At 38.6% G+C, this 23,456-nt stretch overlaps 1 protein-coding gene and 1 non-coding gene across 2 annotated transcripts in view; both read right to left on the minus strand.

The window, feature by feature from the left end:
• The window catches only part of EXOC4 (exocyst complex component 4), a 797,314-nt gene that overhangs the window by 53,232 nt on the left and 720,626 nt on the right, over window positions 1-23,456 (minus strand). The window contains exons 15-17 of the mRNA XM_036863209.1: window positions 15,800-15,941; window positions 6,660-6,838; window positions 3,613-3,772 (exon numbers count right to left, since the gene is read on the minus strand). Coding sequence (XP_036719104.1) covers window positions 3,613-3,772; window positions 6,660-6,838; window positions 15,800-15,941 — 481 coding nt within the window. The remainder of the gene's footprint in view (window positions 1-3,612; window positions 3,773-6,659; window positions 6,839-15,799; window positions 15,942-23,456) is intronic.
• Window positions 23,067-23,173, minus strand: LOC118901395. Its single transcript, XR_005021368.1, has one exon. It is a non-coding gene; the product is annotated as a U6 spliceosomal RNA (small nuclear RNA).

A 23,456-nucleotide genomic window follows, 5' to 3' on the forward strand; every position in this document is an offset into this window, starting at 1 on the left:
GAATGAATAAAAGGATGAGGAAGCTTTCTTATGTTAGAACCTTACCACTTCCCGAACCTTAGCTTTCATTTCCTTATCTGTGTCAGATTAAAGAATGAGAGGTACCAGTCTAAAGAAAACCAAAAGGACCACAGAATCAAGGAGAGATAATAGAGGCAACAGGAGAGAGAAAGGAGAAAAGAGAGGCAACTGTAATGAGAGAGACAGATACAAAAGGGAGAATGGGGGAAGAGATGGAAGTACTAGGAAGAAAACTCTGGGATTTATTTTTTTGTTCAATAATGGCTTCACTTGAACTATAGAGATTGCCAGATACACCCTGGGGACTTCAGTGCCCATTCAGACTTCTCCCGTTACTCCTGGGCTCCTGGGTTGCTTCGAAGCACAGGACAGCTCAGGGTAAGATGATCTCTGATGAATGCAACTAAAGAGCACACTCCTAGAGGCCTTCTACTTTCTAGTTAGTCTGTAGTGATTTTCCAGGACAAAGCCTCTTTTTGGGGTCAAAAGGGTTATAGCAGAGAAAATTACCATAGGGGACAGGGTCTCTCTGCAATTCTGGTCATGTTATAGGTTATCTTGATCCTTTGCTTACCCAAGATTTATCCCTATTAGAGATTAGTTGGAGCAAAGGTGTGTATGAAAAAAGAGACAACTCAACAATACCACTGAGTAGTGGTTTACCACTACTCAACAATCCCGCTGAGTAAAAGAGTCAGCATAAATGGAATCAGTCCAGATCTCTCATTTCTTTATTATGGAAGGAATGTTCTATTTTCCACTGGCCAGGAAGGCTATGAAAGTAAAAAACTACAAGAGCCTTGCAACTTCTTGTTAAATAAGTTTTCTGACACATGGCAACTAGTGATTAATTACTGTGTTAGAAGATAACATTCCTATAGAGATTTGCTGGAAATACAGATGCTGTCTATGCTTGATTAGACATTGCTTAAGGAATGCTGAGACACACTGCTGCTACAGTCTATTATTTCTGGCTATTTTGGTATCACTGTTATATTTATTTTACATAGCTTCACATTCAGTAGAATTGATGGAGTCCATTTCATAATACCTGTCCCTACCAAAAACAAGAACAGAAAAAAATAAGGCTATGAAGTGTGTTTATGCATATGTGTATGTATGAGAGCGAGAGAAAATGAAGGAGAAAGAGACTATGAATAGTAGGGATGTAGTATTCCTTTTTGTAACACTTTCTCTCTACAAAGAAAGAATTGCAAGGGAGATGCTCTGTTTCTCATAAGCCAGTAAGAAAACTGACCCACGTCAGCTGGTTAAAACATTCAGGGCATTAAAGATAAACTAAACTTTGTCATTATCCAAGTTCTTTACCACAGAAAGAAGCCTTGATTTGATACCTAGTCATTCATCCAATACACAAAATGAGCACTTACTCTGGTCCATGCACCGAGGAAACAGAAAAAATCTGGGCTTCCTGGACCTTACAAGTCTAGTAACGATGTGTCTTTTGAGCTAGGATCAGGACAGAATCATCCAATGCTATATACTTAAGCTAGCCTATCTCCTCTCATAATCCATTAAGAGTAGTAATAGCAGTACCTCTCCCAAGAGGTCACATTTCAGCTTATACCCACTTCCTTGGATACCACTCCCAAATCCAACTGTGAAAGGCATGGCTTTGCTGAAGAATTGCTTTGCCAGTATACGGCCCATCGATGCCAACCTCAATACTGCCCAGTCAACATTTCATTATTCAGATGCTACTGTTTTTACTATGTGTTTGGGCCCCATACTGTCTGCCAAAAGCTGTGTTAATTTACTTATTTCAGCTAAATAAAAAAAAATCATTTAAAAAAAGGATGATTGAATTTAGGAATTATATTCCTCAGAGAATCAGTAATGCTTTTCAGTATCCCTCAGGCCTCCATGTTTTTATCTTCCCCTTGTCAATGTTATTATGAATAGACTAATTCAATAATGAGATCATTCCCCATCAGAGAGACCAAATAAATGCAGCATTCAGTCACACCTGGTTTCCCTAATGTGAGCAAGGCACGCTTTCCAACAAATTTAGCCTAAAATAGGGAATTTAATGAACACACACACAAATAGAAAGAAAAAGACAGGGAAGGAGGACAGAAAAGCAGAACAACAGGGTAGCAGTGGAACAAATGGAGTGATAGATTGGAGAAGACAGGTTAAAAGTGAAGATACATGGTTATACGATTTCAAAACAAAGATCCTAGCATAGATGTCTTAATAATTGTCAAAGTAATATAACATTTCATCATCCCCTTAAGTGTCTCAAGAATTATTTCAAATTTTCTTGAACTTCTTCAAGAATCAAAAAATCAAGTGAAAAAACACAGAAATACTAAATATTAGGTAGGAGCATTCTGGACTATTAAAAACAAAAGACTTCCTAGCCATAAAGGAGTTCATGGAATAATTCATCTAGGTATAATCGTCAATAAAGCACCAACACCATAATCGTTATCCATCCTGTTCAAAACTTAAGTTTTCATTAAAGCTCCAAAGGTCCACTGATTTAAGAAAGGTATGGCTAGTGTTGATACCATACGAAGAGAGAATAAAATTAACTCTTGTATTTGAAAAAGTGTATTATAAGGAAACACTAAAGACTGAGATCAGCAACCCTAGAAAAGAGAAAGTGAAAATGCTATTTAAAAAAGAACTTTCAATTACATAAAGGAACAGTGCGAATAGTGATGAGTAACCATTTTTCCCCCCAATGAAAAAAAGAAGGGGGGATGGGTTTCAACTGGGAAAGACAGAAGAGATGAGGAAACAGATTCATGTAAAAATACATTCAACACGTTATTTAGGATGAGAGAAAATGTAAAAGATCCAAATCTCTACAAATCTGCATATACTTAGATAAATAAATTATGGTTTACTTACTCTGTGGAACATTTGTTCAGGTGTTAAAAATAATACTTTCAAGGGATATTAATGGATATGGGAAAAACCATGCTTTCACACATTATTGATATAGGAAAATGCAATTAAATGAGTAAAAAACCCATTAACAATTTTGTAAAGAGAAATGATGTGCATGCCCATGAGAAAACTCACCTAGACACACAGCACATGTACAAAAACCAGGAGAAAGTATATCAAATATCATAGTCTCTAGATTAAAAGTTTATGACTAATGTTTATACATTCTTCTTTGTATTTTATGTTACATATTTTATGCAGTGAGCATATATTACTTTTACAATTAGAAAATAAAGTTACTAAAGTTCTGTAGTAAAAGAACTTAGGTTAGACAACAGGAAAAATTACCTGCTTAAGAGTTGTTAAACATCCAATAGAATTTTAGAGAATTACCTTCTCTATAACCAAAGTACATCTATTTGTTCAATTTTTTTCTTTTTTTGAAATTGAGGTATAATTGACGTATTAGTTTCAGATGTACAACATAATAATTCAATATATGCATATATTGTGAAATGATCGTCACAGTAAGTTTAATTAATATCCATCACTTCTGTTTCATTTTTTTTTAAATTAAGTTTTTAAGTACTAAGAACCCATTTTTAAAAATGACTTGATAGACAATGAGGCCTTGGCTTTGGTACAGGACCTGAGCCCAATATTTCCTCCTACCTTGCAAAGTCCAGGTCTGCCTCCCGAGACATGGTGATGTTGGTCAAATTCTGCTGAAGGACAAAAATGTTCCTACACATCTTCTTGATGCCAGACTCACTGATGCGCCTGAAGTACTGGGCGCCGTTAATAAGGATGCAGGAGATCAGGTGTCCAAGGCCTGAGGGATCAGCACAGGGCAGTGGGGAGGAAAGAGAAGACAGATTAGTGCCATCTTGCATAAACCGACACAGGATTTCTCTCTTCTACTGCTCAGAAAATTTAAATGACCAAGGAAAACTTATTTCTGATGGTTGGACCAGCTGATCTTACAATGATTTCAGAGTATTTAGACAGTGCCCAAGTAGTTACAAATGGGGAGACTTTCTGCTGACCAAAAACCTGGTATATCTGCAGCTCTAGCACTGCCATATACAGTTAAAGTCACCATGCCAGGGCTTAGAGTACATGCCAGGTTGTTTTAAACTATTGAAGTGCATAGAACTCTTGTTTTTCTGTACAGTTATTTTAAAGCGGAGAAGAACACATGTAAATATGATGATCTGTTTGGTCTCCTTTTCCTCCTACAAAACAGGTAGGGGTGTATTTTTGGCTCAAAAGTTGATTGACAACCTACATAAGTAAAAATAAGAAAATGGGCTATTGGCATTAATGTTACTACACCTCAACACTGACAATGGAGTATACTTCTAAAGTAGTAACTGGAGAGAATGTAATCAGAAAAAAAGTGCAAAGGAAAAGCAGATCATGCATTAACTGTGGAGTTCCTACAAGACACCTGTGTATTTCTCTGGGGTATCGTAAGTGATTTGTTCTCATCGCCAAAGGACTGTCTTAAGGTCTATGAAATTCAGCAAAGAGCCGGGTAGTACATCAACAAACTAAGAGGTCCCATTCAGGTTACCCTAGGTAATGAAGTTGAGGAATGCTGGTTCAGAACAACCCGAGGCATATGTGGGTTACCATTCTTAGAAGTTAGACTTCAATTCTAAATACTTGGAAATAAGTAAACCTCTCTTCCTTCTTTTTCTCTTATTCTTACAAAGTTGGACTCTGGCAAGATGTCCTCCCCAGAATTCTAAAGTTAGTCTGACTAGTCACAAGCGGTCTACTATTTTTGTCTTAGGGAGTAATTTCAGGGTCAATGGCTCCTTCTGTCTTCAGAATGAGTTTTCCCTTGATTTGGATAAATATAGAAAAAGGACAGGAGAAGGCAGTGTCTCTTGCTTCAGCTACACTCACCCAGTGTTGCTTCAAGACCACAGATTTGCGTGTATGTGCTACTATTTGAAAGCGAAGTAAAAAGCTTTTCACTCGAAGGGAAAGAAACACACACATGGATTTTACATTTAAAGCAAGACAGTTTATGTGAAAAATCTCTGTAGGTTATTTTGCTGTGATTCTCCTGAGCCCGTAACTTCACGCAGAATTTTGTTCTGCAGTGCTTTAGTGTGGTCTGTCCTACGTGTAGGCTACGAGGCAATGCAATGCTTGTAGAGAATAATAAAGAAATAAATAAATGTATATACCAATTAAGTATAAGCAATTATAATAATAAACCAATTAAAAGTTGGTCTGCTTTGTATTATCACTATACATCAGGAATTCTAAACAGTATCTGTGATTAAAACACTCCTTAAAAAAAATAATAAAATAAAATACTCCTTCTTGACACACCAAGAAGACTGAGACCACTGCCACCTCCTCAACTTGGGAAACTCAATGTTATGCCTTTTGAATTTAGAAAGTGATATCACAGAGGGATAGCTAGCCTTTTAAATAGGAATCCTCAAATTTATTATTATTTTTTTTTTAGTTAAAATCTCTTCTATGTCAGAGGATTATACCTGTATCTCAAGAAGATGTTGCTGCCCAGCAGAATTAGATGTTAAGAAATGTCTGGTCAAAATGAGAGGAAACCTCTGGGATGTGAATGTTGATATGTGGGGCTTGGAAGAGCCACTGTCAAGGGCCCGAAGGGAATTCTGCGTAGTCAGGAAAGTGATTTCTTAGATGCGCCCTGTACCGTCAAGCTACAGAGTATTGCTGCAGTCTCCAATTCACAGTGCCATGGGGCTGACTAATAGCTAACCTTTTCATACTTTCCGGCTAAAGTCGTTTAGGGATACTCCCCTTCAGAACAGATCTCCATCACTATAATTTAATGGGAAAATAGGAATTTTTTAGGGGGCAGGGGGTCCACATTTGCTAGAACAGAACCATTTCATAAAGCAAGACATGGTCATGCATTGACACTCTCTTTCCATCTTCAGGCTGCCACAATCCTTTGCACTAAATACCTTCTTAATTGTTTTAAATAACACTGGCTCAATTCTATGAGATGCCACAGATACTTTTGGCCCCCAAGTCTACATATAAACCAAGCAGAACAAGAAAAAAAGGGGATATAATTTGAAATCCTAAAAGGGGTCCTTTGGAGGAATTCATCATGAAAATGATTTGGCTGGCGGTGCATTGTTTTAAATGTTGAAGGTGAATGCCTTTGGAAAGTACTGTCTTTCACACCCTTCCAGACTTGCTTGACCCTGAAGGCATTTACGGATGCAGCCTTCTTAAAACTGCTGCTCGTCAGAGGTTTCTGTTTTTTTCAGACAACAATTCATCCTCTGAGAGAAAACTTCCCCTTCCAGTGATAATTTTAGCCCATGAGGGGATCTTTCAGGGTTGTCTCTGTATGGTGTGTGTGTGTTTCTTTTTCCTTTATGAGCTCCTCTTGAGTTAATCTGTGGTCCACTCCACACATTTACCCAGCTCTCATGAGCAGCGTGTCAAGGAGGCAGGCTGGCTGCCATCTGCCTTATCTCCGATTAAATCTCCTTATCAAGAAGGAGCAGATGGAAGCCATAGTGTTGCCTAGGAAGCCACACACGCAGAGGCTAGGTACTGCAGCTTTCATCCAAAAGGAAAAACAAACAAAAAATCAACAACCTTTTCCTACAAGTTTTGAACTTCAGTAATAGAGAAAATGGGGAAAACCTTCAGCTTTCCTTCCTCCCAAACTCCCAGGGACAGAGGCAGGGTCTGACCTTCAAATATATACTGGAACTTGTGCTGCTGGAGGCTGGCACTCATGGCCTCCTCAATGGCGCTGATGTCTTTGTTGAGCTTGACCACCAGAGGGTCATAATCCATACTTTCCACGTTAGCGACAATGGCATAGTTCCCTTCCTTTGCAAGAGGGATGAGATAGTGGAAACAGTGAACCCTGAAAGGGAGAGAGATGGGGAAAGCAGTTAGTAATAACTCTTTCTGATGAAAATAACCATCTTCTTGTGACAGAGCACCCAAAAATTTAAGACAGCAGTGGCCCTGTAAATTTTTATGTATCCCTCCCCCTTTTCACCAGAAAGCCTTCTAAGTTATTCTATAGAAAAACTGAGTGATCTCAAGCAAGTCAGCTTCTGTGATCCTCGCTTGTTTAATCCATACATTGGGGGTGAGGAGTAGATGAGCTCTAAAATCCTTTCCACGACAAGATTGTTTGCATAGAGTGAAAAGCATGATCTCTTTCAAGCAGATACTGTTGTAGTGAAAATGAGAGGCAGAGGTCACAGATCTTTGAAACTTTGGTTTCAATTGCCATTTACTAGCTATGTGACTTCAGGCAACTTACTTTCTCTCTCTAGGCCTCAGTTTCCTTATCTGTGAAATGGGGATGGTAACAACACATACCTCATAAGGTGCTCCGAGGAGCTACTACATAGAACGAGTATAGAGCACAGGGGCTGGCACTATTATCATATTTATTATTGTTAATCTATTACTTAACCAAAACACTTACTGAACATGTATGAGTGTGTTAGAAATTGTGCTAGGCCCTGGGAATGTAAGACACAGTTTGTGGCATTAAAGACTCCACAGCCTAATGGGGATGACCAAGAAAAAAATGACCAAAAGATGACAGTTTCTCACTCAGAAGCATGTGTACCCAGGGTGCCATGGAAGTTTGCAGAGGAAAGGTTCAGAACAGGAGGTGATACCTGTCATAGAGGACATATCTGAGTGAGCTTGAGGAAGGAGTACATTCCTATGTTGAAATGCCCCGAGTCAGTCTGATAATGTAAAATTCTTAGGTTCTTTTTGGTAGGTATCACTAACTGCCAAGGAACTCTGAGATGGGTAAGGATTGGCTACTCCATAACCTCTGTATTAAGCTGTAATGAAAGACGTTTCAGGCCAAATAAGTCTACCACTCATACAGGTGTTTATTAAAAACAAACATACAAAACCCCTGCACCATCCATTGGCAGGCATAGTTGAAACAGGTTGTTCTGTAAGCTTAGTGATTGTTTTAGGTGCTCTGTCTGATCTTGACATGGAAGGTTGACTGGAAGCGGACATAATGACCATTCAGAGTTAGGATTCTGTTATGCTTAGACTTGGCATCAGGTAACGAGAAATATTCCTAAACAAATGGCCACAGCCTTGGGTATCATCCCTAATGATGCAACTACAGGCTTAACCATAATTTTTCTTTTTTTAAGTCAGGTTTATTGACAGCTAATTTACGAACAGTAAATTCACCCGTTTTAGTGTACAGTTTTATGAGTTCTGACAAATGCAACCAGTTGTATAAGCATCACCATAATCAAATTATAGCACAATACCATCACCTCCAGAATTCCCTTGTGCCACCCTTGAAGTCAACCCCTTCTTACACCCCAAGGCTCTTGCAGCCACAGCTCTATTTTCAGCCCCCACAGTTCTGTCTCTTCTAGAATGCCATATAAATGCAATCATACAGCATGTAGCCTTTGGGGTTTGGCTTCTTTCAATCTGAGATTTATCCATGTTGCTGTTCATTCCTTGTAATTGCTGAGTGGCCTCCTGCATATGGATGTGCTACAATTTAACCATTCACTAGCTAACATCTGGGTTGTTTCTAGTTTGGGGTGATTATGAATAAAGCTGCTTCGTGTATAGGTTTTTGTGTAAATATAAAACTTCCCTTTTCTTGGGTAAATATCTACAAGTGGGATTGCTGCGTCATATGGTAAGTATACGTTTAATTTTATAAGAAACTGCCAAACTGTTTTCCAAAGCAGCTGTGCTATTTTGCTTTCCTACTACCAATGTACAAGAGTTCCAGTTGCTCCACATCCTCAAATGCACTTACTGCTGTCAGTTTTTTTTTTTAATTTAAGCTTTATGGAGGTATAATTGACATTAAATTATAAGATATTTAGGGCATGCCATGGTAATTTGATATATGTACACCCTGTGAAAGGATTCCCTTCATCTAGTTAATTAACACATCCATCACCTCACATATTTAGCCTTTTTATTTTTAACATCTTTATTGGAGTCTAATTGCTTTACAATGGTGTGTTAGTTTCTGCTTTATAACAATGAGAACATGAAGTACTACTCTCTCAGCAAATTTCAATTATACAATACAGTGTTATCAACTACAGTCATTCTGGTTTACATTAGATCCTCAGACCTTATTTATCTTAGAGCTGAAATCTGTACCCTTTTACCAGCCACTTCCTATTTCCCTCATCCTCCAGCCACCACTTTTCTACTCTGTTTCTGCGATTTTTTTAAAAAAAGATTCCACATATAAGTGATACCATGCAGTAGTTGTCTTTCTTTGTCTAGCTTATTTCTCTTAGGACAATGTCCTCAAGTGCTTATCAATTTAAAAAAAATTTTTTTAAGTCATTCTAATAGATGTATAGTGGTGTCTCATTGTGGTTTTAACTTGCATTTTCCTAGTGACTAATGATGCTGGACATATTTTCATGGGTTTATTTGCCATCCATACATCTTTTTTTTTTTTTTTTTTTTGATTTGGACCATTTTAAAAGTCTTTATTGAACTTGTTACAATATTGCTTCTGTTTTATTCTTTGTATTTTTGGCCAAGGGGCATGTGGGATCCCAGCTCCCTGACCAGGGATCGAACCCGCATTCCCCGCATTGGAAGGCGAAGTCCCAGCCACCAGACTGCCAGGGAAGTCCCGCCATCCATATATGTTTGTGTTCACATCATTTGCTTAATTTTTTTATTGACTTGTTTTCTTAACTTTTGAGAGTTCTTTATATATGCTGGATACAAGTTGAGGTGCATTTTGTAAACATTTTCTCCCAATCTTTGGCTCATCTTTTCATCTTAACAATGTCTTCCAAAGAACTGTTTTAAATTTTGATGAAGCTTAATTTATCAGCTTTTTCTTTTATGGATGGTAACTCTGGGGGTCAGCTTTAAGAAATCTTTGCCCAAGCAAAGTTACAAAGATTTCTTCCTATGTTTGCTTCTAGGAGTTTTATAGTTTGAGGCTTTACATTTAGAGCTATGACCCATTTTAAGCTAAGTTTTGCACAGGATGTGCTATAGTTTTATAACCTGCTCATGGAAGGGAATCCAGGTCTCTTGACTACCAGTTCATTTTCATGATAGGTGATCACCTTAACAGCTGCTAATCAACTAATGATTAATTTTGCCAATAAAAACTCATTCTGACATTCATGTGCTAATTGTTAAAGTATATGGTTTTGATCAGGATACCAGCAACGGCATCAGTTGCAGTCCCTCCAGAATGTGACATTTTTGATATAATGAAAGTTAATCAACCCTGGAGTGGGATTCATGCCTAGGGAAACTGATTGCTACTGTGGTTGAAATTTAAACTAAGTAACTCTTAGTTGAAAATAAAATCAAGCCATTAATGCTAAAGTATTTTTACAGTAAATTATAGACATTACAACCTCAGACGATGGGAAGACCATATATCAATACAAAGGCATGAGGATGTGAATGAGGACAGTTTTTTTTTTCTTTTTCTTTTTTTTTTTGGAGGACAGTTTTAAGGAATGACCTGAAGTTCCTTTTAGTACATACAGATCACATGACAGAGGCATGAGGTGAGCTTGGGGAGATGGGCAGGGGCCAGGTCATCATAAGCTCTGAGGTCATCAAAGGACTCTGGACTTTACGTGAGAAGTCACAGGGAGTCTTAAGAGGATTTTAAGAGGTGACATTATATAATCAGATATAAGCTTTGGCAAGATGACTCTGCACAGTATAAAGGGTGAATTAATGGTGGAGAATGGTAGAAATTAGAAGTAGAGACTACTTAGGAAATTACTATGAATTGGAGGTGAGTGCTTATGAGATCCTGAAGTGAGCGGCAGAGAGGAGAGACAAAAACTGTTCTAAGATATTATCTTCCTCTCCCAAAATGATTAGAGATGAAAGGAAATTAAAATAGTCACTGGCAAATGTCAAATTCAGAAGAAGTTTTTTTTTTCTTTTTCTTTTGAATTCTGGCATGTTGTTGCTGACCTTAATACAACTTTGGCATTAAGGTTTTCTGCAAATATTGCTGATTACACAGCGGGATGGTTGATTTTCAGAAAGTGCACACTTAGGATACCAACAGTAGCAGGTAGTTACTGTTCAACCCACTTAGAACCCTCCTGATGGTGAGAGAAATCAGCTGATAAAGGTGACATTCTTAGCATTTTAGACTCAAATTGCAACTTAATTTTCTTCTTCTAAAGTTCAAATAGAAAAAAAAAAAAGACCTCAACAATTTTTAATGGTCTCACCATGTCTTTCATCTCTTGGGGGTGTAACATGCCTTATGCTTCAAACTGTAAAAAAGCACTGCTTAGTGGTTAAATGTGACCTACAGTGACACAGGTAAAATGTCACATGCTCTTTGGATGGGTCCTTCAACACAGAACCTACTGGATTTGAGAACCCTTTTCGGTTTTTTTTTTTTTTTTTTTAGTGAAACAAGTAAAGTGTTTATTAGGAGGAAAAAGAGTACGTGTGGCAGTACAGGCAGGGAGAACCCTTTTTGGTTTTAACTTTAACAATGTTAAAGAAAAAGATGGGCTATGGATATAAAATATTTGAGGGAATAAGACAAATTTTTGGCATTTGAAGTTGTTCTGGACTTGCTAGCTTTCCCCATTAATTTTTTCCCATTAAGTTTTTTTGTCTATTCTATCTGTGCTCTCTTATTATAGTGGCTTCTTGGGTAAAAGTGCCAGAGACAGTGCCTAACTAGCCACTTCTTCATTGTACCAGCTCCTGGACCACAGGGCCTAAGTTCTAATTCTCCTTTACAGCGGGATGGGAACAAAACAAACCTTAGCTGATGATGGTGACAAGGATGATGCTGGCCATGCAGTCTCTGTACCTCTTAAATACACGTCATGGACTGCCAAGTGAAAACGATCTCCAAACCAATTCATTTTCTTTAATGAGCAACAGGTTTTGTTTGGGGAACCCACACTTACTTTATCTGGGTTTGATTTCAAACCAGCTAATTCTCGAGAGTCACTGAGCGCTTGTTATGCAGCAGGACTGTTCCAGGTCCTGGAGCCAGAGCAGTGAAGGAGGCACACCTGATTCCTGCCTTCTATGTGCTAATGGTTTCTTCCACAGTCACCCACTGTGGGTGCCCAGAGCACTTAGCCATCTCCTCTATTCTAGCTTTGGACAACTACAGTAATGATTTATTTGAGATTTTCCTTATTCATTTTCTATCATCAACTGTACAAACAAACAAAAGCTTGTTACTGTGACAAGGAATGAATAAAATGTGTCAACATTCACTATCTGAGCCGTATATGGAGTGTTCTGTCTAGTTTTTTGTACCATACTTGAACAGGAACAAAGACAATCTGGAGCACATTCATAGGAAAGCAACCTGAATGTTGAAACCATGTTAAATGAAGACATAAGGAAATTTAATTTGGAAAAAATAAACATGTTTAGTGTTTTCATTTAAAATCAGGGAAAGATAATTCTGCATCCAGGACTCTAAAACTCAGTCTTTTTTTGTTATTTATTCTTAAAATGATCTTTTTCTGTTTTTAAACTAATGATGAAGGAGATATAGCAATAGGTGTTACAGCATTGAATGGTTTCTTGTAAAGTTAATAAACAATGACTAAAATATGTTCGGCATTATTAAGAACAGTACTGCCAATATGTACAAAAATAAAAAGGGCAGGATAGAGTTCAAGGATTGAAAAGATCTTACTCAAAGACCTTTGAGTAAGGCAAAGATGCCTTGAAAGTATCCCACTTGGAACTAACTACACTACAAGCTGATAATTCCAAATGAAGAACACACCGTGAACCCACACAACCAATGGCATAAATTCCAGGAGCTGTGATAGTAATTAATTTGATGTTCCCTTGTTTTTCTATGCAACCCAGGTAACAGAGGCATCAGAGTGTTACTGGGTGTTCTTTTTCCCCCCGTCGACTGCGTTTATCTTATTCACAGAAAATACCCAATTTATTTCACTGTCAGCTTGTAAATAAATAGAAAACAAATCTAAAACTTATCATAAAACAAATCAGAAATCATAGAGGAAAAGCCTTTATTTCTCAACAACTGAATGTAAGAAATAAGATCAGAAATAATGCTGAGTAAAATAGACTCCAAATCTACAATGCTGCTTCAGTTGCCCTACTCAAAGGTCTTCACAAGCAATAAAGAAGTAACTCACTGGACAAGATAATGAAGAATGAAAAAAGCAAGCAGCATACAAAAGAAGTGACATCAACAATACATTAGCAATTAAGCTTTGTCTGAGCACACCTGCAAGATAGCCAAGTTCTAACAGGAGTCCAAACATACGAACCAAAATCCTATTTACATTTTTAAAACCTAAATCTACTAAAGACTCGAAACAAAAAGGCAATACCCTATCAACTTTAATAATGTCTCACAGTAATACAAAAGAAAATGCATTACTATACACTTTCGGATCCTGAGGTTTTTGATCCTGATGTTTCAAAACTATATATCCAACTGTCTATTTGACATTGGCACCCAGATGTCTAATAAGCATCTCAAACCAAACATCACCAAAACAGAATTCTTGATTTCTACCCCTCCCCCAACCTTTCTCGGTCCCTCAGTCTTTCTCACCTCACTCATTGGTCGTGGCATCCACATGGTTTTGCTCTGTGGTCTCCCTGGAGTCCTGGCCCCAAAGCTGTGGTTTTCCTGGAGCCCTTTCTTTCTCTCACTGCCACCAGTCCTGCGTCCAATCCAATCTATCAATAAATCAGCTCTACCTTGAGAACATGTCCCAAATCTGACACTTCTCACACCTTCACCTCTGTCATTCTGGTGCTCATATCTGGTCTTAACTGATCCCCCTCTGCTTCCATTCATATTTCTCCCTGCAATTTTTTTTCCATACAACAGCCAGAGTGATCTTTTAAAAATGTGAATGAGTGAATGAATGAATGAATATCTCCCCCTTGCTTAAAACCTTCTAATAGCTTCTTGATGCACTTAGAATAAAATATGAACTCATGCTGTACAGCAGAGAATGGCACAACACTGTAAATCAACTACACTTCAATAAAAAAAATAAAACAATCCGAACTCTTCACGTGGTCTGTAAGACCCTATAATGAGTCGGGCTCCATGACCCCACGTGATCAGGCTCCAGCCGGCCTCTTTACATTTCCTTCCACTCCTCCCGACCTCCTTATTCACCGGGCTAAAATCATACTGGATTCCTCTCTGTTCCTCAAATCTGCCAGTTTGGTTTTGTCTCAGGACCTCGTGAGTGCCCCTCCCTGCCTGAAACTCTTTTCCACTAGATCTTTGTACAGATGGCTCTTTCTTGGTACCTTGTCACAATTTCCCTGACCATTTTATCTATGAAACAAAATACCAGATCCCCCTTTCTCATCAACCCTAGCTATTCTCTGCACTGTCCAGTATATAACAATAGCTACACGTGGCCATTGAACACCTGAAATGTGACTAATCCAAATTTTGACAGGCCGTAGCATAAAAGATGCAGTAGATTTCAAAGGCTTAGGACAAAAAAATGCAAAGTAGATCAATAATTTTTATTTTAATTCCACGTTGAAATGATAATATTTTGGATATACCGGGTTGGATAAAATATATTATGATTTATGTGTTTCTATATTTTCAAATGGAACTATTAGAATATTTAAATTATTTATGTGGTTCACATGTATAGTTCACTTTATATTTCTATTTGATAGCGTGGTTTAATTCCATTCTGCTATTTTATTTTTTTAGTTACACTAAGCTGAAATTTCCCTTTTTATTTACTCACTGGCTGTTCACCCCAGTGAGAATGTAGCTCTGTGACAGTAGGGACCTTGAGTGTTTTTGTCATTGTTGTATCCCAATTCTTAGACCACTGTCTGGAACAAAGATGGCACTCAATAAATATTTATTGAATGAATAAATAAATGATTGGAGACTTTCTAGTCTTTTCTTCCTACCATTTCCAGAGGTATGATAATAGAGTCTACCAAAGCTAATTAGAATATTCTACACTTCAGGGGAAGAAGCAAGAGTCCAAAAATATCATATCTTGGAAACTTCTTGAATTATGATTGAACTTAATGTCTTCAACTGGGTTTTAGGTTCTTTTTTTTTTTTAATATTTATTTCTTTATTTGGTTGCACAGGGTCTTAGTTGTGGCAGGTGGGCTCCTTAGTTGCAGCTCCAGGGCTCCTTAGTTGCAGCTTGCCAGCTTCTTAGTTGTGATGTGTGAACTCTTAGTAGTGGCATGCATGTGGGATCTAGTTCCCTGACCAGGGATCAAACTTGGGCCCCCTGCATTGGGAGCGCAGAGTCTTATCTTCTGCACCACCGGAGAAGTCCCGGTTTTAGGTTCTTAAAGAAAGGGATCATGGTTCTTGCATCTGTATACTCCCTTCTTAGCATGGACTAGCATAGTACCTTACTAAAAATATCAATGGCAATAAAGTCATCATAGTCGAAAAGCTACCATATTTTGAGCACTTACTCTGTGCTAGGCATTGTACTTATTACTTATCATTTCATTTATAAAATCTCTGAGTTAGAAATTACTGTTTCTATTTTTAAGAGGAGGAAACTGAGTTAGTAAAGTTAATTAACTGACTTAAGATGGCCTAGCCAACTGGTATAGACATTCCAGTCTAGATCATTCTGATGTCACAGGCCATGCAAACTCCAAACCACCATATTCACAATACAGCATGTGCTTAAAAACTTTAACAGTGACTAACACTAAAAAATCACTTTCAGTGTAAAAAAAAGGACATCTATAATACGAACCAAAAATGATAGTGATATTCTCCAGACATAAGCGAGTGATTTATGACCCACGGTGCAATTAAATCACAGTCTTGTGCTTGGCTGTGTCATACCTGACTTCCAGGTGTAGGACCAGCAAGCAGCGGTCAGCCATATCCTGGAAAGATTTTGCAAGTTCGCGCAGAGTCTGCATGATCTGCTCTGACACTGGTGGGAGATCCACGTTCACGTGGTTATCTTGAGCAGGAGACAGATCTGAAAGAAGGGGTGAGGACAAAACACCAATCATTTCATTAGATGCCTACAGATATTTTTTGAAATGACACATGATTTTGTTGTTCATCATGTTGTTTTTATCAATTTGGCTAATGCTAGTGTTGGCAGCATCAGACATCTGAGACACGACAGACTATTTCGGTACTTGATTAAACATAAAAGCCCAGCTGATTGTCTTGCATCAATTCACAGAATGACAGAAACAGGAACTCAGAGTTGGAAGTGAACTTAGTAATCTAGCCCAACCATGTGGTCTATGCTTGTGTTATTTGTACATCTTCAAGTGGCTGTTCAGCTTCTGGTTGCACACCCACACAAATGTTTGTGAAAGGAAACTCAATTCCTCTTGCGGCAGCCTATTCCATCTAAGAAAGATATGACCATCTTCATCAAGCCATGTCTGTTGTCATTGACTTCTAATCATTGGCCCTGGTTCTGGCAACTTAACAATCACTCTTACTTGTGTCAGTACTTCAAGTACTAAAGATATCTCTTTTGGCCTTCCCTGAAAAAGGACATTTCCCTTTTTGGGCTAAATGTCCCCAGACTTTCAACAATTATACAAATAATCCAACTGAGTCATTTTATAATTCTCATAATTCACCAAAAAAAATTCCAATTGTTCTATATTTCCCTTGAAATGTGGGACTTAGGACCAAACATAACAAATGTTCGGAGTGGTCAGAGTGGTCTGACCTGTCAGAGTGGTCTGACCTGTCTAGAAAAAGTGATCAATTCCCTTGTTCTAGAAGCCGTGCTCCTTGCATGTAAGCCTAAAATCTCCTGGGGTGGGGTGGGGCGAGGGAACAGGATGTGTTGCATTCTCCTTAACTCAAACAGAGCTTACTTACAATTGGCTAAAAGCCCTAAAAAGGTCTTTTTGGAAAATTTGATAAACCTACCTTCTCTATCTATTGCAAGTAATTGATAAAATATTTAATAGCATTTGGCCATTTTCTACAGGAAAATACTAAAGAGCAAAAATGTGAACTACATTTCCTTATGTCTAGACTTCTGTTGTGTATCCAGTTCCCCATAATTTCTCAAAGATCACCAACAATAATTTGGCAATTTCATTCAAAAGTTCTTTGAGTTCTCTAGAGCCTCAAAGGCTGGCCTTGAGTCCCGTCTCCACTATTTACTTATTATTATGACCAAGAGCTAATGACAAATTCTCTCTGCCTCGGTTTCTTCTGTAAAATGCAGATAATATACCTTCAGAATGTTGTTGGGAACACTGAATGAGTTACAGCTGTTGGGAGTATTGAATGGGTTAATGTAGATAAAACACTTCAGACAATGGCACATAAAACTCACTGAATATTAATATAAATAATAAACACAAGTAATAATTATTCTTTAGCATGTGATTTGTCCAGGTTAAGAGTGCTAAGCTTAATTACAGCAACAAGGTACTTAAAAGATAATTCCATCCACCTTGAGGTTCAATTTCCATGTATTAGTATCTTTTGCTTTTCCATGTGAAAATTCTTCTCCTTCTCAGAGGATGCAGTGTCATTTGGAAGAAGAGCTCCCTGGACTTAGGGGACATGGGATTTGGCGAGGCACTACTGGCTAACTTGGGAGGTATCCACCTTACAGAGCAGGGAGTCAACACATGTAGTGGAAGGCATATCTGCAGTTGTGGGCTTTCAGAGCTGCATCTATTCCTAGACTCAGCCAAGCACAGAGACGAACCTGGAGAGACCGTCAAGAATTAAAAGGCTAAGTTCTCCTCAGTGGAAACAGACTTCAGTAAATTAAAATATCATGGCAAACACACACAAAAAAGAATTTTGTTCAAGGGAACTGACGTGTAAGGAGGAAGGAAATATAGCGATGGAGATTTAAACTTATTACCAGCCTTGGCATCGTCTGAGATGTTCACTAACTCGGTCTGCAGGACTGGATGTAGACACTGCTTTCCCTCTAATGCTATCATTATTCAAGTTGTTTGACTGCAAGGTGAGATCACTGCCTTCATAATGTCTTCTTTTGGCAGACTGGATGAAAGCAACTATAAGTAACATTATTCTAATATTTCAAGGCATTTTAGCGCTTTTGATTCCTCTGTTGTGTGACACTACCTGTGCCATGAAGAGCAACGTATATATATCAATAAAAAAAGGGAGAGGGGCTTCACTGGTGGCGCAGTGGTTAAGAATCTGCCTGCCAATGCAGGGGACATGGGTTCAAGCCCTGGTCTGGGAGGATCCCACATGCCACGGAGCAACTAAGCCTGTGAGCCACAACTACTGAGCCTGTGCTCTAGAGCCTGCGAGCCACAACTACTGAGCCCACGTGCTACAACTACTGAAGCATGTGTGACTAGAGCCCCTGCTCTGCAACAAGAGAAGCCACCGCAATGAGAGGCCCACGCACCGCAACGAAGAGTAGCTCCCGCTCTCCGCAACTAGAAAAAGCCTGCGCACAGCAACGAAGACCCAGTGCAGCCAAAAATAAATAAATAAAATAAAGTTTAATAAATAAATAAAAAGGAAGAAATCAGACCCTAAGGAAATTGGGCTCATGGCCCAAGGTCTAAGGCTATACTAATCTCCCAACCTACCAAAGGCATTTTGGACAAATTTCACCAAGTTAAAAAACATTCCCTTTCTTCTTATAGAAATACGTAATTTCATCATGTGTAGCAGCTGACTGGCCAAACTCTGCAAATTAAAAAAAAAAAAGAAAAAAAAAAAAAAGAATCCAAGTAGAGTAAGTTAACAGCCAGGAAAGCAGTCTACATAAAACTTGCAAGGTAGAGGTGAGGTAGAAGTAGTTTAGAATAGCAGCATGCTGTGCATTTAGCTAGACTGTAATCTACAGCAAAAATAACATTTTAGTAAGGCACATGAAAACTGATGCCCAGGGCTCCACTGAAAAGCTGGTCTGAGAATTCCTCAGGGCTCACTGAAATTTATGAAGTTTTCTTAACAAGAAGGAATATACTGAGAAAAGAAGTGCTGAGCACGGCAAAGCCAACACAAAACAATTACCTAGCTCTCAAATGTCAAATGGAAATCTACAAAAAAGCAATGCTGACAGAATCTGCTTGGGAGATTACAGTCAAGATAGGAGGTTCCTGGACACACACACACACACACACACACACACACACACTCTCTTTCAGAGGTTCGTGGTTGTATATTTATCTCAGGGATTGCTCTTCACATTGGCGGAGCCCACGTATATTAGGCTTTAACAATATTAGTACTTGATTATTTTATTAAGATATGCACTTTGAGCTGTTTTTCTAATACTGGGGATGGGGCACATCAGATCATTCAAAGTATCCTTGTTCCTCTTACAACCATTGCATAAAAGCATGCATCTTTGAGACGCCTAACTATTTGTGGCAATGAGACTGTGGCTTTCTGTGCTAAACTGGTTGGTTTATATGAGGATGCCAAACCTTGGTCTCTGGGGCAGACACTACTTGTTAGGTGAGCCGACAGATATTGCCAATTCTCTCTTGTTCACTCCACGGTAGACTATGAGAAGCTACATGTCTGCATTCCCAGCCTTGCTTGTGGCTGGAGGTGACCATATGCCACCGTCTGACCAATGACCCTCTAGGTAGATTCTTCTGTGGCAACTGATCTAATCCTGGGCTAATTCTGCAACTCATCTTTTGACAGGAAAACAAAGTACAGACTGTTGCCACTAACATTTTCTGGATTTTAATCCCCAAAAAGTCTTCACTACCACCTGTCAATCCTTCACTACTACTTGGCCAGTTCCTTTCTCTTTCTCAGCAACTTTCCCAAATCCATGCTGTGCTCCCCAGGCACTTTGTCCTTCCTACTCTTTTAACTCCTCTCTTGAGCACTTCAGATTCTTTTTTTTTTTTTTTAATATTTTATTTATTTATTTTTGGCTGCATTGGGTCTTTGTTGCTGTGCGCGGGCTTTCTCTAGTTGTGGCGAGTGGGGGCTACTCTTGGGTGCGGTGCGCGGGCTTCTCATTGCGGTGGCTTCTCTTGTTGTGGAGCACGGGCTCTGGGCGCGCGGGCTTCAGTAGTTGTGGCACGTGGGCTCAGTAGTTGTGGCTTGCGGGCTCTAGAGCGTGTGCTTCAGTAGTTGTGGCACACGGGCTTAGTTGCTCCATGGCATGTGGGATCTTCCCGGACCAGGGCTTGAATCCGTGTCCAGTGCATCAGCAGGCAGATTCTTAACCACTGCGCCACCAAGGAAGTCCCTCAGATTCTTATTAAGACTTCAAAAGGACTGTCAGTATTTGCTTTCTCCATAGTCTTGCCTTCCATTAATTCTTCCATGTGCCATAATCTGATTTCTGCTTTCACCTGTTTATTAAATAATTATTCTGATAATAGTCACCAATGGTATCCTAATTGCCAAATCCATTGGGCACTTTTCAATCCTACCCTCAGAAAGGATCTCTGCTACATTCCACAGGACTGCCCATTTCCTTCTTGAAATTCTGTTTTCTTTTGGCTTGTATGGCGCCAAATTCTCTGGGTGTCCTTTCATCTCTCTGCCATTGTTTTAATAATTTCCTTCACTGGATCCTCTTCCTTTAGCGCACCCATAAATGCTGGGGTTCCCAGGGATTTTTTCTCTATTGGTCTCCCTTGCTGGTCATTCTATATGCTCTCTCTGAGTGAGCTCATCAATTTTCAATTTCAGCTCAAAATTTTTCATCAATTTTGCTATTATCTTGGAATTGTTGACTCCTAAACTACATTCGATCAACTGTTTGCAAGCTGTCTTTACTGTACATCCCGCAGGCCTCTCAAATGCAATGTGTTCAAAACTAAAGTCTATCTTTAGCATCTGCTCTTTATCCTGAATTCTCTTTCTACTGGTGGTATATAAATCTAGGAGATCTCAGCTGCAAATATTGAGAGTAATCTCCTCTCTCTCCTCTCTCACTCCCCTCAGCAAGGAATAATTTCTGCCAACTTTATTTCCTAAATGTTTTCTTAATATATTTTGTCTTTTCTATATCTGCTCACTTTTTTGGTGGAGCCCTCATCTCTTTCATGGACTACTGCAATAGTCTCCTAACTGATGTCTTTGCCTCAGTGCCTGGCCCCTACCTTACTTCAATCTTCCATATTTAGCTAATTAAATATCAGTTAAACAGTTATTTATCTAAGACACAAAAGTTGACTATGTCAATTACTTGTAAAAACAGTATCAATGTTTCCCATTGCTTATATCATGAAGCTCCTTAGCAAGGCTTTCCATGATTTTTGGTTTCTGCCCAACACTTCAGTTTTTCTCCATCTTTCATCACTTTCTCCTTCCTCTCCAACTTCTCTCTTCCGCAACTCTGGGCCCTTTGACCTGCCACTCTTTTAAAGCAAATTCCCTAAACATATTATGGTGTTTTAGGATTCTATCCCTCTGATGGCTCTTATTCCTCTTTCTGAACTATTCATGCTTTCTGGCTCAGAAAGTCTTTCCCGATTCTCCAGGCAGGGTCACTTGTTCCTCTGGTTGTGTTTTTCACACAGTTCTATTACTTATCATATTCCATTGATATTATCTGTTTATCAGTATGTATCCCTACCAGATCATTAACTCCTTCAAGTAAGGGATTTTATACACACACACACACACACAAAAACACAAACACACACACACACACACACACATTTTCAGGGCCAGCAGAATAACAGGAGGCATTACAGGAGCTTGATCAAGCCCTTTTTAAACAGAACAAATGATTTAACTGATCAATATAACATGACAAATAATTCATATAATAACAGATTGATAAAGATCAGGCAGGAGAAGGAATGACTTGCCATTTACAATTATAACTTTCACTTTAGTTTCTTGAGTATATCCTAGGGACAGAGTAGGGACAGGGAAGTAATTTATAACATCTGGTTTCCTGGGCTGTCTAGGAATCTTGCAAAAGTACAATTTAAGACAATTCTGGCCAATCCCTACAGCCTAAGTACGTTTTCTATAAATTGTATTGCCTTTAGAAGTCAACTTGATTTCATGAGTCCACCTTCCTGAAGCCAAGACTTGGGGGTCTCTCTCTTCTATTGAAATAAAATCCCTGGCATATTGAATACTCAGCATCTCTCAAGGAAAGCCATATACTAACTGTCACGGAGAAGCAATCAGCCTAGGACATTAGGATGTCTCAAGTGGTTCCACATCCTAATATTAAGCAGACTGAAATCTGTTTAGGTCTTAAAATTAGTCAAAATTGAACTCATTCAGACCCAGAAGAGCATCTGTTTTCAAGGATGCAGCTGCTACACTTTCAATGGCAACTAACTGTGACTTCTTTAATTGATTCATAGGAGGATGTCCTTGTGCATCTGCAATATTATCTAAAATTGTTGCAATATTAGCTTCGACTAGTATCAGCTGTCATGAAAGTGATAAATTGAAAAGAGGAAGATGGTCAAAGCAGGAAAAGTAAGGTTAAATCTGTGAATTCAAACTTTTTAGAAGATGGGAAAAGGCAATGAAGAATGATCTCATGAGATTTTCTCACTGGAAAACAGTTTAGAAGATCAAATTTTGGTATAATCGTTATTTCTGACTCCTCTTCCTATTTGTACAGATACCACATAATGATCTCTGCTTGAACCTGGGATAAAATTATTTAGTTTTCAATCTTCAGTTTTCCTATTTAGAAAATTGTGGTAATAGGACCTTCCTAACTCCTAGAGCAATGTATTATTAGATTTTGGACATAATTTTGAGATCCTTTGATGCTGTAATCTGGCACACATTATAAAAAAATAAAATTAAGGATGCTGATTAGCCTGTGACACTAAGAACTCCTGGGGCTTACAGAGTCAATGGGGGCTGTGACAGGAGACCCCCATCTAACCTCTTTTGTCTCCTTAAATACCTATGGGATATGCTACTATCAAGGCCAACACTAGGGTAGGATTTAAAAGTGTCCTACACTATAATACCACAGTTCCAAGTTGGAACTCTAATGCCAGCTAGCTCTATCCTCAGCCTTCTTAACTTCTCTGCACCACTATCCCTACTTTTTATTCATTCCCTTAAATTATTTGCAGCATATGTATGCTAACCTTCCTCCACCCCAGTGCTCTGTACACAGTAGGCACTTATAAGTATTCTTTTTTTTCTTTTGCTTAAAAATATGGAACGCTTCATGAATTTGCGCATCATCTTTGCACAGGGGCCATGCTAATCTTCTCTGTATCGTTCCAATTTTAGTATATGTGCTGTCGAAGCGAGCACTATAAGTATTCTTAAATAAATTATTTATCTATTTATGAAACCTACTGGCTTCTGGTATGGATAGGTGATCTTCACATGCTAAAGTATCTACTGTCTTATTAGCATCTAATTTGAATTTTCTTATGATAGAGATGTTCTTCCTCCTTAACTAAGCCAATTACTCCAAGCTAAAATTTCATGGTGACTCTTCTGATCACTCTTTCTCTTTCCTGAAACACATTTTTAACACCTAGCTACGCTTTGCCAACAGTCCTAGCTTTAGCCCCTATTATCAAGTCATATA

Source organism: Balaenoptera musculus, chromosome 9 (genome assembly GCF_009873245.2).
Source record: "Balaenoptera musculus isolate JJ_BM4_2016_0621 chromosome 9, mBalMus1.pri.v3, whole genome shotgun sequence".
Classification (NCBI taxonomy): Eukaryota; Metazoa; Chordata; class Mammalia; order Artiodactyla; family Balaenopteridae; genus Balaenoptera; species Balaenoptera musculus.